This window comes from Cibotium barometz, chromosome 15, assembly GCF_041138505.1.
Source record: "Cibotium barometz isolate CiBa-2024 chromosome 15, ASM4113850v1, whole genome shotgun sequence".
In the NCBI taxonomy this organism is placed as follows: domain Eukaryota; kingdom Viridiplantae; phylum Streptophyta; class Polypodiopsida; order Cyatheales; family Cibotiaceae; genus Cibotium; species Cibotium barometz.
Window position 1 is genome coordinate 18,872,679 of NC_141060.1, and position 15,755 is coordinate 18,888,433.

Consider the following 15,755-nt stretch of genomic DNA (forward strand, 5'->3'; position numbering starts at 1 on the left):
ACGATGGGAGCTCCTCAGCAGCCTCACCATCTGGTTCACCTGGAGGGCCCGGTGTTTCACGGCCTTTGAGGGGAGACTGGAGCCACCAGGAGAGACTGTTCGGGGGATTTGGCAGGAGTTGATCCACACCCTGCGAGGACAGTATGACCGCATCCGGGGTGACTCAGAGGAGGCGATCTTGCGGCGCCAGGCCTTTCACACCACCTGGCGGCGGCCCCTTCTACACCTTACACACAGGATTCCCCCGTTGGCATTACAGGCCACCTGTTTGGCTATTTCCCCCCCCCCCCCTATTGTATGATTTAGCCCCTCAGTCCTTAGTACTCATGCTTGTATTTTGCAGCACCTAGGGAGAGTCTCCCGGGCTGCCTTGCTGTATTCACTGCTCTGTTTCTCTTATGAGCAGGAGAGATCTTTTGTAGCCCTACGGGCGTTTTTTATATAACTAATGAAAGGATCTTTTCTCGGGAAAAAAAAAAAACAAAAAACAAAATAGCAAAACAGAGAACTGTAAAATCTAGACCTAAAGTACTAGGAACCAAAACGAAACATTAAGCTAACCTTAAAAAAGACTTCGACTCAAAAGTGCAACCATTAACTCCAATGTCTATCCGAACATGAAGTATAGGTTCATCAACTCTATCATGCATAGCGTGGACAATAAGCTATGACATCCCTACTCACGTCATCAGTGCCCAAGTGTAGGTGCAGGTTTGTATAAGGTTAGTCCAAAAGAACATGCTTTATAAAACCAACGAACTGAGTTTCTATCACTCTCCGGAGGTGATGGGCATACTCAACCATGATAGAGATTAGCACTCAAAGTCTGCTCTAAGGTATAATAACAAACAATCACAAAACATAGGAAAGAACCAAACTAAGTCTATATTAAGCTAGAGCGAGAAAGAAAAGACTAAACAAGGCCTACTCTAAGTTAAAACAACAAACCCCACTCTAAGCTAGAACAAGCCACTTTTACAAAAAAGAGCATTGAATTATGAATTAAGTGGGCTTTTCAGCTCCCCACTTCTATAAAACTTACACCTTATCATTTTAAACATTCCAAAAGCTGAAATACCAAAGATAAACTTACTATGATTCACGAAAGAACGAACCTTTTTCAAAATCTTATTGAAACTATAACCTTTTTCGATTAAGCAGCAAAATAAGATGGCATGATTGAGAGATAAAGGCAAATTTAGTAGAGCAAAGAGGAGAATCTAAAAAGTTGAGAGCAAATAACACCATACTTAGCTGAATCAAAAATATTGGAAGAAAAGTGTGGCATCGGAATGATCTTTAAGTTAGCATATTCAGGTTGTAAGCGTTTATCATAAATATCTACTATGAAGCCTGAAGATGATTGAGTGATCTTAAGGTTTAAAAAAGCACAACTATCACTATTCAAGGTGCGGTTAAGTTCGCAAAATTCCTTGGGATAGATCCCTCCACCTAAAGAATTTGGACTGATATACAAATACTCTTGAAAGGAAGGAATGTTGAGAACGAAGAGGTCATCTACAAAACCTCTCACATTACAAAGTTTGTGAAGAAAGACTGGACAAGTATTAAGGCATTCCATAAAATCAAACTCATAAGTAAAAAGATAAAAATTAGCAAGAAAGACAACACAATTGGTACCCATGGGAATACCAATTGCTTGCTTAAATAAAGAGTCGCCTAAGGATATATAAAGGTTATCTAGGAGAAAATCTAACCAAGTACAAATGTCATCTTTGTCTACAATTTTGGTGAATCTTTTCTTTCTCTTATCTACATCTTGATTTTTACTTTTTAACCAAGAAAAATCAAAATGCAAAGCTAACTTTTCTACTAATAAAGCCTTGCATCTAGCCTTTTCTAATCTATAGACAAAAACTTTCATCATAAGGGATCTAATCCTTACACGTAAGTCTTCCAAGTCTAGTTTGGTGTGTATAAGGTCGTGAAGTCGAAGGTTTGTAGGCATAAAGGATGTGACATGTGAGAGGTTAAGACTGTAGTAATCACAACCTTAGTCTAACTAAACTGCACTTAATGATGTTTAAGAGATAGACAGATATGTGTCAATGCAATGCAGCTATATTATATGAAGAATGCGGTTACAATGAGATCCAAATGGATCTATACTGCTGAATATGCTGCCTATATGCTGAATATGCGGGATGAACTGTTGTCCACTCTTTCACTTGTCTCCTGGGAAGGAAACGCTGAAGGGAGGCTTTGGAACAAATGCTGAATGCTGACCTGATGATGAAACGCAGATGCGTTTGCAGATCTGATGGGCTGAACTGAATGCGTTTGCTGATGATGATGCTGAGGATGATGCGTTTGCTGATGATGATGCTGAGGATGGTGCGTTTGCTGATTATGCTGCTCCCAATGCTTCCTGGAGGAGATGCGTTGGAGAACACACTGCTGAATGCTTGAATGATGAGCTTGTTTGGCTGAATGGAGAGGCGCCTGTATATATATGCAAGCATGCTGCTGGTCGGCCAGCATAAGGGCTGTCAGCCAGATGCCATGTCCACATATGCTGTCGGCTGCCCCATAAATGCCTGTAAAAATGCCTATAAAATTGCATAAATGCCTGAATAATGCCTGATGACTCCTGATGATGCTAATGATGCCATAGAATGATGCCATGTCACTGTACACCTGACTGGTGTGCACGTGACATTCCCCGCTGCTAAACTGTTGCTGGGTGATAAACCTGGCAACCTTCGACTCCTCTGTGATCCTTCTCCTCCGAGCCACTGCCCCCTTCTGTCTTCTGCTGGGACTGAGGCCGTCTGCAGGAGTGGAATCCTTTGAGCCAAGACTCCATGTACTGCGGGAACTGAATGGCAAATACCTGAGTCACCCTGACCTGCCTCTGGAAACCTTACACCTACCATCTCCGTCATACCTGAAGCTCTGAACCTCCTGAGGCGATGTTGGAGCAAACTTCCGTCTTCTGTGGAAGAGAAACCCCCTGCTGCTGCCAGTTGAAGCCCAAACTTATGTCCTCCTTTGATGATGGATGTCTTTCTTCCCTGAGAGTTCATGGGTAACATGTATGCCTTGCAGATGCAAGATGGACGGCTAAGATGTCTGTTATGCAAGCCATGTGCAACCCTATATGCTGTGCAAGAATGCAGATGGATGGGTTACTGATGCAGACCTAAGGGAAAATCCCTAAGGGTGGCTTGCAAGATTTTGAGGACTGGGTTTAACTGTGCGGAAGCGATAAAAATGATATCTGACTGAATGACTGATGAACTAAACATGCTCTAAGGCTGGTTACCCTGTAACGCTCTGATACCAATGTGACATGTGAGAGGTTAAGACCGTAGTAATCACAACCTTAGTCTAACTAAACTGCACTTAATGATGTTCAAGAGATAGACAAATATGTGTCAATGCAATGCAGCTATATTATATGAAGAATGCGGTTACAATGAGATCCAAATGGATCTATACTGCTGAATATGCTGCCTATATGCTGAATATGCGGGATGAACTGCTGTCCACTCTTTCCCTTGTCTCCTGGGAAGGAAACGCCGAAGGGAGGCTTTGGAACAGATGCTGAATGCTGACCTGATGATGAAACGCAGATGCGTTTGCAGATCTGATGGGCTGAACTGAATGCGTTTGCTGATGATGATGCTGAGGATGATGCGTTTGCTGATTATGATGCTGAGGATGATGCGTTTGCTGATTATGCTGCTCCCAATGCTTCCTGGAGGAGATGCGTTGGAGAACACACTGCTGAATGCTTGAATGATGAGCTTGGTTGGCTGAATGGAGAGGCGCCTGTATATATATGCAAGCATGCTGCTGGTCGGCCAGCATAAGGGCTGTCGGCCAGATGCCATGTCCACATATGCTGTCGGCTGCCCCATAAATGCCTGTAAAAATGCCTATAAAATTGCATAAATGCCTGAATAATGCCTGATGACTCCTGATGATGCTAATGATGCCATAGAATGATGCCATGTCACTGTACACCTGACTGGTGTGCACGTGACAAAGGAGACGACTTTTCAACCAAGCTCTGAGAGGAGTTTAAGAATTTCAAGACGGGAACTACTTCTACATAGTCTTTTAAGACCCAACTCGTGTCTGTAGGCACATCAACATCTTTAAGAAGGATTTTCCAAAGGTCATGGACACTAGGTAAAATGACCAAGAACTTATATAGCCCAAAGGTGGTCCGAAATGTTGTCTTATGCACATCCTCGGGTCTAATGCATATCTGATGATACCCGCTTTCCAAGTCTATCCGACTAAAGACTATAGAGCCCTGTAAGCGGTCCAAAATGTCATCGATCCTTGGAATAGGGAATCGATTCTTGATGGTGTTCTTGTTCAACGCCCTGTAAAATATGCACATGCACCAAGACTATCTTTCTTTTGCACCAAGAGCACAGGTGAGCAAAAAGATGAGGAGCTTGGCTGAATTAGCCCCTTTTCAACAACTCTTGTACCTGGCTCGTGATTTCCTCTTGTTGGGCTGCACTAACACGGTATGGCGGTCTATTTGGTGGGGTACTCCCCGGAATAAGATCAATAGCAAGATCTTCTAGCCTTTCCGGAGGAAGCTCTCTTGGCAATGACTCGGAAAAGCAATCTTGGTACTTAATAGGAAATCGGTCCTGTCTTTATCTAACATAAACAAATTAGATTGAGTTTCATCATCTTTGGCATCCTTAACAAAAACCAAGTACGTGGAAAGATGCTTTTTCATTACTAATGAAATGGCCGAAGTCAATACAATAGGAATAGATTCCTCTTTAAGCTTTACATCCAAAATATGCTCTTTCCCTCTATGAATCAAAGTAATCTTCCTGTTATACGTATCCACCACCGCATGTACTCTATGACACCATGGCATACCCAACAAAACATCACACCCATCAAGTGGCATGATATAAAACTCCTCACTGTCCACATAACCCTACACATGAAGCCTCCACTTCCCAATGATAGGGGTAACGGGTTCTACATACCCAAGACAAGCCATACTAGCCTCATACATAGGCCCCATCTCCTCTACACAGATCCCCAATTTGCCAGCCAAATCTGGTGAGATAAAGTTGGCTCTAGCACCTGTGTCAAAGAAAATCAAAGCGGTCTGATCTCTAACTTTGCCCCATGCTCTGCACAACTCTGTATCCTCACCACTTGGCTGTTCCCCAACAAGATCAGGAACTAACCCTGCAGAAGGCTTTGCTTTCTTAGTCTTGGACTCCCTTTTACTGTCAAAGTAGAACAATTGAAAAATATGTTCCTCTTCGGTACAAAAAAAGCATTTCTCGGCATTCAACAAAGCCTGCTTCTCCTCAAGAGTTCTCTTAGGCATTGGTAACATTTTACGCCGCTTCGCTGCATCCACTGTTGCATCCCGAGATGCATGCCCTGACTTCTCAATTTTCTTGCCAGTGCTTTTGCTTCCCTTAAATCTAGTTGAAACCCAAGTGAGTAATGCATTTGCCATCATGGCATTCTCTATCATCTACTACATATTTGTTACTCGAATCTTAATGCAATAGTCACGCAATTCCTTGGGCAACCCACAACAATACTTCTCAACCTGCTCAGACAATGACACTGCACGATAAGAAGTAACTCGGAGTAAAGCTTCCCAAAACTTCTTGTTATAATTCTCAAGATTCTCACACTTCGATACATCCAACTTGGGCCACGCTGTCATTACATCCACCTCAAACATAGATGTGAGCCACACGAAAGAGAACACCTGTTTAAATTGTATCCAAGTAGATGGTGCTATGCCCTGCAAAAGAAGAGTGAACCACCACTGCAATGCATTGCCCTTGAGAAGAGTCACAGCTTTTCTCACTTTCGAGGACACTATGTAATTTCCACCAGAAAAGCAACATCAAATTGCTGTAAAAAGGTAAGAGCCTTGAGCTTGTCTTTGGCCCCACTGAATGTGTCAAATTTCACTACAACTCCGCCTTCCTTATAATCCTTCGCCTTACCCATAGATGTTAGATTATCGTAAGGAAGTGGCTTCACAAGATTGCTACCCCTTACATTTATGCCCATACTAGGGTCAACATTGCCAGTTCCCACACCTTGCATATCATGCAATCCTGCTGATCCTCCCATGTTTCCAAACATGCCACTATGCATACCGGGCTGCATGCCCCCATACATGTTTCCTTGCATTCCGGGTTGCATGCCCCCATACATATTCCCTTGCATTTCAGGCTGCATAGCACCATACATGTTGCCTTGCATACCAGGCTAAAAACTAGCACCAAAATTCCCTTGCATTCCCATGCCTCCTTGAGGATAACCCTCAGTCATGGATTGGAACACGGAACCACCGCCAAAATAGCCTGGATGCAAAGATCGATGTGGAATAGGTGGCTGCCCGAAAAAGGAATTTTGTGGGTTAACACCATAAGTGTTCTGCATGTTGGAAAACTGTCCATAAACAGGATCCTGTGGGATAGCACTATTGTTGCCTTGAGGTGGGTTCCTAGAACGCACCTTCTTCTTCTTCTTCTTAGGCTCAGAAGCGGTCCTCATAAACTCAGCAAACTCCTCACTTTGTGTGAGCTTCATGAGAACATCCACTGCCCTTGCCAATCGGGCTTTAAATTGGGCTTCCTCTTCCTCGTTACTTAGCATATCTTCTGGCTGCATTACATCCTCATAACGTGCATCTGCCTGCAGCTTGTTCTCCTACAAGTACATCCTCAGATTCCGTCCTCTCAAGAGTGGTCTCCTGCTCTTCCTCTTCATCATAGTCATAGTCATCCTCTTGATCAGACATCTTGCTGAAATTTTCAGCGACGACTTTTCACGAGACAACCACGAGCTCACCCCCTTGGGAAAGTTGGTATACATATGCATGTTCAAACTGCCAGTCCTCTGGTCCTCTCGACATAGAGGTTTCACTCAGCCCTGTGCTCAAAACACCACACTGTTCTGCACCTCTAATCTGCCAAGAAAGAACATCCACAAGGCCTTGAATATGCAGCCAATTGGCCCAAGCACATAGCCAAAAACACAGCCATACATCAACCCGTAGACTCTTCCAAAACAGCCCAAAAGCTTGCCCTGTTTCCACCCTCCAAACTGCCAAACCCTTCCTCTCACAAGGGCTAGTAGAACACCTCCAAGATGGCCTCAAGCCAACGAAAAGAGAGACTCAGTTATGCACTTCCTGCAGCCCCATCTGCTCGCAAAGAGAGAGATATATTAAGCGTCTACTAAAGACCCAATGGGCCTATGAGACCAAAGTGATACAATAATGTCCATGGCATATCTCATCATAGAATGGAAAGTAAAACAGAATGAAAACATAAATATAGCTATCTCACTGGGGTGATTAAAAACTGTCCATGGAAACTCGTCATGGAAACTAAGAACATAAAAACATGGGAGCAACATCAGCTCCGAGTAGATGGTATACCACTCTCCAAAATGTCAAGCATGGGGCTGACGAGTATGGCCGAGAGGTCCCCCTCAACTATGTCACCTGGAAAGGTAGCTCGATGGCGGTGGAGCATGTCCTAGATCTGGAGCTGATGAGGTAATCGTGGCCAGCAGGGGGGTTGAGGGCGTCGGGCACACTGGAGTGCAGAGGCTTGGTCCGAGGTAACTCCTCTCGGGCGAGGTAGGTCCAAAGCAGCTCGTGGAGGGTCCACAAGATCCACTATATCGGTGTCCTCCACCTCCTGGGTCCGGAAGAAACTGGTGATGGTTGGCAGTCGAGGGAGGGGGCGGGGTGGCTGGGGCCTATGTCTCAAGGTGGTGTCCCTGTGTCTGTGGAGCTCAAGCAGGAAGAGGCCCAGGCAACGCTGGTCCTTGAAGTCAATGATCCTGGAGAGAAAGAGAGAGAGAGAAACCTACAGACCTTCTATCGCCTTCCCCCAGCGAGAGAAAGAGAGAAAGAGATAGAAACCTGTCGGCTGTGCCTCCTGTCCGGCAGTCCTGGCCGCCAACCTGTTGCACAGAGGGAGAGCTGTTGAGTTGTGCACCACCTGCAAACTGTCCGCCCTGCACTTTTCACGTGCAGTCCAGACCTATCGATTCTCCACAGCCCAGCCCACGTGTAGTCCAGCAGTCACGAGAGAGAGAGAGAGAGAGAGAGAGAGAGAGAGAGAGAGAGAACTCAGCATGCAGCCGACTTCTTCCAAAAGAAGCCCCCCCTCCAAAAATAACGTAGCCCCTCCCAAAAGGGCCACGATCCACAAAAAAAAAAAGTTAAGTGGGCCTTCTGCACATCGAATTTGGGGCTCATGCAGCATCAAAAATTTGGGGCTTTCTGTCTACAACCATCAATTGCACTAATTCCGGGTAAAATCATCAGTGTTATCTGCTTAACAGAGGGGTCACCCACCCCTCCAGTAAAACCTGTAAGCGCAATTCAGTTGAACATTATTCACACTCTGCCCACAATCCCAAAAGACATAACTAGACTGGAAACACTGGTGAGGTTAGACTCTGGTTAATCCATAGCTAAATTGTGGGATAATTAATACTAAATGAGTACTAGTAAATTACTAAAGGTAGAGTAACCTTAAAATTAAGGACACTGTCACCCAGAATGTATACAAGTGAGGATTAGGTTCTTTGATGGTGGGTCGTGACACAGGGAGTCAAGGACCCGATGCAGGCCTTAGTCTACCTTGAGCCTTACACCTGGATGGTGGGATGGGACACCAGGACATGCGTGAGGATTGTTTGTCTAGCCTCAGGCTTGGGGATGCTCCCAATATGGGTGGTGAGCTAGCCAGTCCCTCTACAATAGTCCATGAACTAGCAATTTTTTGAGTCTTAAAAGCTAAATCTGGTTGTGAGATCTTCATTATTAAACAACACCTTCTTGTATACACACAATCAGCTCACCTGTTGCGATCAAGCGCCTTATCTGCAACCTCTACAGATGCAAACTGTACATAAGCTTGACCGGTTGACCGTCCTGCAGATTAAGTAAAGCCCGTAATGTAATCAATGGATGTGTTGAGTGCTAAATCACTTCACAAACTCAATAACACACCTTAAATTAACACGTTTCTTATTTAGTCAAGGGTACAGTTTGAAGGTTTTGTAAACCCCACTAGTGAAAAGGCAAGATCTCACCCATGGGCGGCGGATCTCCCTTGTCCAACCACTACCAGTCCGATGGGCAGGGGAGATGTCTGTTAAGACTCTTTGTGAACAAAAAGCAAACCTTGAAAATTAACACAGATGACCACGCCGTCAGGACCAAGCTCCAATCCTTTGAAAAACTCCTCAATCTCCGATTCTGTAGCACTGAAAGGAAGACCCCGCAACCTAACCACATCACTGTTTTTCCTGTGTTGGGAACAAAAGGTGGCGTATGTTTCAAAAAGAAAACTAAGACAATGACAAGTATACTATGGCGACAGATCGACAACAGCAGAAGCACATCCACACACACTTTATGTGCATCTTTTCAATTCAATTTTGGATGCAAACAAAGGATATGTCATCCATACACAAACGCAAACCTACAAGGGGTGCCCACCACAACATATTCACACATCCTACAATGCATTCAATACACTCACAATTCCTCATCGAGAGCACTTCCTCCCACCAGCCCTCCCATGCCCGCCATGTTGTCCCGTAATCACAAAAAAAAAGAATTTTTAAGCTGCAAACCAAATATATCTGTCAAAACAATCAAGCAAGCTCTAAAAAAATACACGCACGCGCGCAGACACACACATGTAGATCAGTGGTAAAGCAAGCCTGTACGATTACCTTGCCGTACAAGCGGAATGTGCAGTGAGCATGATGTTTGCCGTACAGGCAAGTTGCACGGCCAGGCCTGTTTATGTGCTTTGCCGTACATGAAAGTTGCACGGCCAAGTCTGCGCAGGCACCTTGCCGTGCAAGTAAACCGTACGGATGCTTTTTGAGCAAATTTGATTTTTAATAACAAGGAAAAAAAGGATTCTGTATGCTATTTATCCAAAACCAAATCGAGTCCTTCTGTGTGTGTGTGTGTCTGTTGGGCGGGGGGGGGGGAGGGGGGGGGGGAGGAGGAGGGGAAGGAGAAGGAGAAGGGGGTGCGGGGGATCATTCCCAAAAATTTTAAAAATACAAATTGGCGGCAACACGAGAAAGCATGAAGAGGGCGAAATCGGGAAACCTGACAGCCACAAAGTCATGGCGAGCTTGACAACTTGATGCTGGCGGTGTCTGCTTAAGCAACTTCTTGGCTCTTCAGCGGCTCCTTAAGATTATAAATTACCTTCCCCACTATCTGTCATTTATTATATATATGATTTATCGCTATATATATTCTATTTAAGAATTATGGTCCTCTCACATCCAAATAATTTTCCATGAACCTAGGGGTTTAGCCTCCAACTCCACGAGACTAGTAGGAAGCAAGGGTTGAACCCAGGATCTTTGCCAGGGTGTTGCAGTATATTGAAAAAAAATGACAGGCTCACAGGGGTGTTGTGGGTAGTGGTTGAACTCAGGATCTTCATTCTCTTTTAACCAACCCACCACAACACCCGTGGATATGACCTTAAAAGTTAGTAATGCTGCAATTTTTCCTCATCAATTGCTTTAATAGTCCTGCTATACATAGCACTCATTGGGGAGTTGGTGGGTTTTTTCTTGTCAAATCTTTATGTTCAACACAAATCAATCTTAGATGTTAGTTTTTTAATCCATTTTTTGATCATAAGGTTCATATTTTAAAAACATTGTTGACTACTTGAAGGCACTTACATAAGTGCCTTCAAGTTTGCTTTATTAGCCTGCAGTCCTAGAGTTTGTGTCAGCTATTGAACTTAACCATCTTTCTATAGTTTGGGTCCAAGAGTTTGTGTCAGCTTTAAACTTAACCATCTTTCTATAATTTGCAAAGATTAGTTAAGCCTTTAAAGCTTCCTACACGTCACCTTTAATTCATTTAAAGAGAAATGTACCAAAGGTCATTATCAAAACCAGATAATATTGTGGGCCGCCTCCTTTTTCCCTACTTTCTCATAGCCGCAATGGCAGTGTGGTTGATACTAAATAATTAATATCAAGGGACGAAAAGGCCACATCCATTTTTCCTTTATGGTTGGCAACATTTTTAGCAGAATGTCATGTATGATGTTACATCTAAGCCCTAAAGTGGTGATTACAAGGAGTGCAAATGCGCATTACCAAATTATCATATCATTGTGATTAAGGGCTAAGATGGCAACTAGTAGTGATTTGATGTTACATGGTCATTCGAGTCAAGAGAGAGATACCATCTTGGTCCATTATCATGTGAGTCATTTTAGACACGTTGCGCACAATGGTTATGTTGGCAACATGCATGCTTTTCATCAAAGCTTTGCATAAACTCGAACACTTGTGATGAAGGATTTCCATTTTTTTGATACCATAAGCACTAGTGATGTATTGGGTTTGATTATTAAGGTTATTGCCTTATGACTACCTCTGTGTGTGTGTGTGTGTGTGTGCGTGCGTAGGTGGGTAGGTGTGTGAGTGGGGGTGTGGGTGGGTGGGTGGGTGGGTGGGTGTGTGTGTGTGTGTGCTTTCAGTCTTCTACAACAGCAGTTAGAAAAATCCAAGAACCTTATCCAACTTGACCAATCAAAATGTATAATAAACATGATTATATAACAGCAGATTTGTATACAATAATCATGCTACAAGTAAGTGGAGCCAATGACTTCATTATTTGAAAACATTTGGCGTAGAGCATAAACCCAAAGATATTTTGAGAGAATAGATCATGTTGCCTGCATCCATCCAAACAGACAAACAACTCATTAGCCCGTATGTGTATTACAGGTGTCTTAGGACCTATCACGTGTATTACAGGTGTCTTAGCCCGTATGTGTATTACAGGTGTCTTAGGACCTATCACGTGTTATAGATGTCACTCCAAATAGCCTCAATTTTATGCTATAATAGGGTCAGTTACCCCGTCACACATAGGTATATATTTTCTATGTATAGGCAAGGTTTGTAGACATAGTCCTAGCCCAAGGTACATAGAATAAGAACTGTATCCTTTTGTTCATAGACCATGAATGTGCATATAGTGATAGCTAAGAGGACCATCCCAAATCTACTTTCATTGGTTTCATGATGGGTATTCATTCTCTCTTTTTATATATATTCATAGACCAAATATGAAAAGTAAGTTGACTGTAAAAGATCAGCGATATTTCTACAAAGCCATGTGTACTGGACCTTTATATAGGTTTGAAACATTATAATTCATATTTCTGGTTTAGACCCCCGGGAGCTATCCTCTATATATGTCCCCGCCAACCAGATAAACACAGGCTAGGTTGACAATATGCAATCATGGTATTAACCCAATGCATTGTGGCTCAAGATTATATACCATCAGCATGTTAGAGACTATAAACATGATGTTTAATAGAGGTCCCATCAATATGCAAAGATTAATGACTATGAACCTGCATAGTAATCTTAGTATCATAATCCTATGGTATCATTAGAAACTAGAGTATGTTAGAGACTATAAACATGATGTTTAATAGAGGTCCCATCAATATGCAAAGATTAATGACTATGAACCTGCATAGTAATCTTAGTATCATAATCCTATGGTATCATCAGAAACTAGAGTATGTTATGTATATCCGTCTCAAAAAAAAAATCTACCATAACCTAAATGATTCTGATAGGAGATGTCCTGCAACACTTCAGAAAGATACCAAAAAAGCTTTGTGAATGCATGCATTTTTTACAGTGCTGTTAACATTTTCAACAGCGTGAATGCATGCATTTTTTACAGCATGAGGTTATGTTTATATACCATCAACCCCACACAGAGAGATAATATTAAACCGGTATTCAATCTCCATGTGATTTTGGAGCATCCGTAAATTATTATATATGCTAAAAAATTCACATCAAAACCTTAAAAGGTGCAGAATAGTGAACTCAAAGAAACCGATGATAAGAAACTTGTCAAAAAATCAGATACTGCACCTTATTACTCCTATGTGAGACATCAATAACCCGTATAATGCATATGCAGTCTATGAGTCCAACAACGTCATTGACCCAATATATCATGCATAGTCGAGTAGTCTGAGTTGCAGACACAAGCATAAAAGCCATCAATGTACTTGGCCAATCATTAGTCTATCCAATAGTGAAATAGGCCTTCAATGTACTTGGCCAATCATTAGTCTATCCAATAGTGAAATAGGCCTTCAAGGACTAATGTGCAACCTTATAAACTAGCAAAAACCAGTAGATCAATCATTAGTCTATCCAATAGTGAAATAGGCCTTCAAGGACTAATGCGCAACCTTATAAACTAGCAAAAACCAGTAGATCAATATCCAGAAATTATATTGTGATCAATTTGTCTGGAAGTTTGGGGAACCCATAAATTATTGTATATGCCCAAAAAAACCTTATTAATCATATCGAAACCCTTACAAGGTGCAGAATATCAAACTTAGAGAAACCAATGATAGGAATCTATCAAGAATTCAAATATTGCGCCTTGCACGATATGGGTCTTAACAACGTCATTGACCCAATATATCATGCATGGCCGAGTAGCCCATGAGTTGCAGACACAAGCATCAATGTATTTGGCCATCAATTATCGTATACTATAGAGAAACCAGCCTTCAAGGATACATGGCATGCAACATTATGTATTCAACGAGTAAAAACCAAGTGATTAATGTCGAGAAATCACACATGCAAAATCTTGGATAGGATTTTTGTAAACATAATATTCAATATACGAGTCTCATTAGCATCATGTACAAAGCCAAGAGGTTCTTTACAAATACATGAACTGAGTATTATGAAAAATCGGCATAAGTAATTTCAAAGGCATTTATATATGCTACTTGAGAGGAGTTCCCAGTAGTTGCAACAACAACCATAGACATAACTAAAGAAACACCAGATACGTATGGGCTAAGTGAGCATACACTCACCTTCCAGGCTCCATATATAGGTCTAGCCAAGTGGTTTTCCAATTGCCGTCATAAAGTCACATCGTCGGCGCGCCATCTCCATGCTTAGAGACCTTACTCACAAAGCGCCATATCCAACATTGCTGTATGTAGAGTACCTGACACCGGTGGGCGGCTCAAAGTCATAACCCCAACCGACCATAGCTAGAATACCTGACACATGTAGTCGGTAGTCACATATACCAAATATATGATTGCAGAGGTTGCATGCAACTCATTGAATGCATGTTTTTGGGGTTTTCGTTGTAGTGTGAATGTCCCCAAATTGCAGCCACTCATGTGGTTTTTAACCAAGGCATACTTTACCATTAATAATAGCTAATACAATGTGAAATGTGTGTTTTGTGTTTGTGTGCAGAGGGAAAATTTTAATTTTTTGTGATAGATGTGTGTGTGTGTGTGTGTGTGTGTGTGTGTGTGTGTGTGTGTGTGTGAGAGAGAGAGAGAGAGAGAGAGAGAGAGAGAGAGAGAGAGAGAAGGGGGGGAAGGTATTACCCTCTATGTGTAAACAATTGTGGGTGAGCGCCACCTCTCAAATCTTAGTTTCATGATTCATGCTTGGATGGCATCTTAGGAATAATCCTAGGGGTCTTGGATGGGAAGTCAACACAGGCTCCCCTCCTTGAGTAGCGCTCATATGTATAAACCCCCTTACTCATTATTGTTCAATGGGAGAGAACAACAACGAATAAAGGGAGAGAACACTCAAGCCTTACACTCATATATGTAAACCCCCTTATTCATTGTTGTTCACGGGAGAGAACACTCAAGCCTTACAAGAAAGAGAGAAGGAGAGGAGAATGCAAGGGTCATATCGGTTCGCACCTCAAGCCACTCTTGGTAGAGTAACTGTTGTGGAGAGCTAGGGTCCTCAACCTTGTCTCCTTTGTTGCTACCACAATGGAGCTTTACAAATGGGTGGGGAGCAGAGAGAGAGAGAGAGAGAGAGAGAGAGAGAGAGAGAGAGAGAGAGAGAGAGAGAGAGTTGTGGAAAGCTCAACCTCTACTTTTATGCCATGGTGAGTGAAAGCATGAGAGTTGTGGAAAGCTCAACCTCTACTTTTATGCCATGGTGAGTGAAAGCATGAGAGTGTCACGTAGTCTGTACGGCATGCATGAGTCTCTGTAGAGCGGCGATAGAGCTTGACAAGACAGGGGTTTAAGAGTGAGGTGCCTAGGTTGAAGAATCGTGGGGGCAGCTGGGCTAGTGTGGGCAGGCATGCCACTATACAAGCTCGACAATGTGGACACTTATCCACATTCCTCTATGGTTGGGTGGTGACTATGAGCTCGTAGCCCTCTCGGCCATGGTAGCATCTACGACGACGTAACATGGGTATCAGAGCAGAGAATCGTTTCTCTCTCTCGTGTGTGGTCTCTCTCTCGCTTCTCCTAGCATGAACAAGCTTCGAAACAGATAAGCCATGTCCAATTTGTTTAATTGTTCTCTCTTTTCCTATTTCACTATTTTGCAAAAAGGGAGTTTTGTGTGTAGAATGCTTTGATTGTGGAGGAAATGTGTATTTGTGTGTGTTGAAGCTCCAACAAGTAAGCAAGGGTGCATCAGTAAATCAAAGAAGGACAAGAAGCAATTCTTTTTTAGGTGTGTGAATTGAACACATAGAGAGAAGGATGGAGCTTTAGTGCACACACTCATGGTAGGGTGAACAGCGACAACTCGCTTTCGACTAGGCACAGGCAACACACGACAAGAAGCAACAAAACTACCGATCGGCAGAGAGCGTAGGCAGCACCGAGCACTGATCA

The 15,755-nt window shown here is 42.9% G+C and overlaps 1 protein-coding gene and 1 pseudogene across 3 annotated transcripts in view; both read right to left on the reverse strand.

Annotated features, from left to right (window-relative positions):
* The window catches only part of LOC147631025 (uncharacterized), a 59,870-nt gene extending 49,587 nt beyond the window's left edge, over nt 1-10,283 (reverse strand). For 2 of the 3 annotated variants that reach the window (XM_086809357.1, XM_086809356.1), the window contains exons 1-4: nt 10,142-10,283; nt 9,555-9,640; nt 9,194-9,318; nt 8,869-8,941 (exon numbers count right to left, since the gene is read on the reverse strand). In XM_086809357.1, the coding sequence (XP_086665483.1) occupies nt 8,869-8,941; nt 9,194-9,318; nt 9,555-9,604 (248 nt within the window). In that variant the 5' untranslated portion in view covers nt 9,605-9,640; nt 10,142-10,283. The remainder of the gene's footprint in view (nt 1-8,868; nt 8,942-9,193; nt 9,319-9,554; nt 9,641-10,141) is intronic. The other variant, XM_086809358.1, reaches the window with a different exon arrangement.
* Nucleotides 876-4,446, reverse strand: LOC147631027 (uncharacterized; annotated as a pseudogene).
* Nucleotides 10,284-15,755: the final 5,472 nt, after the last annotated feature.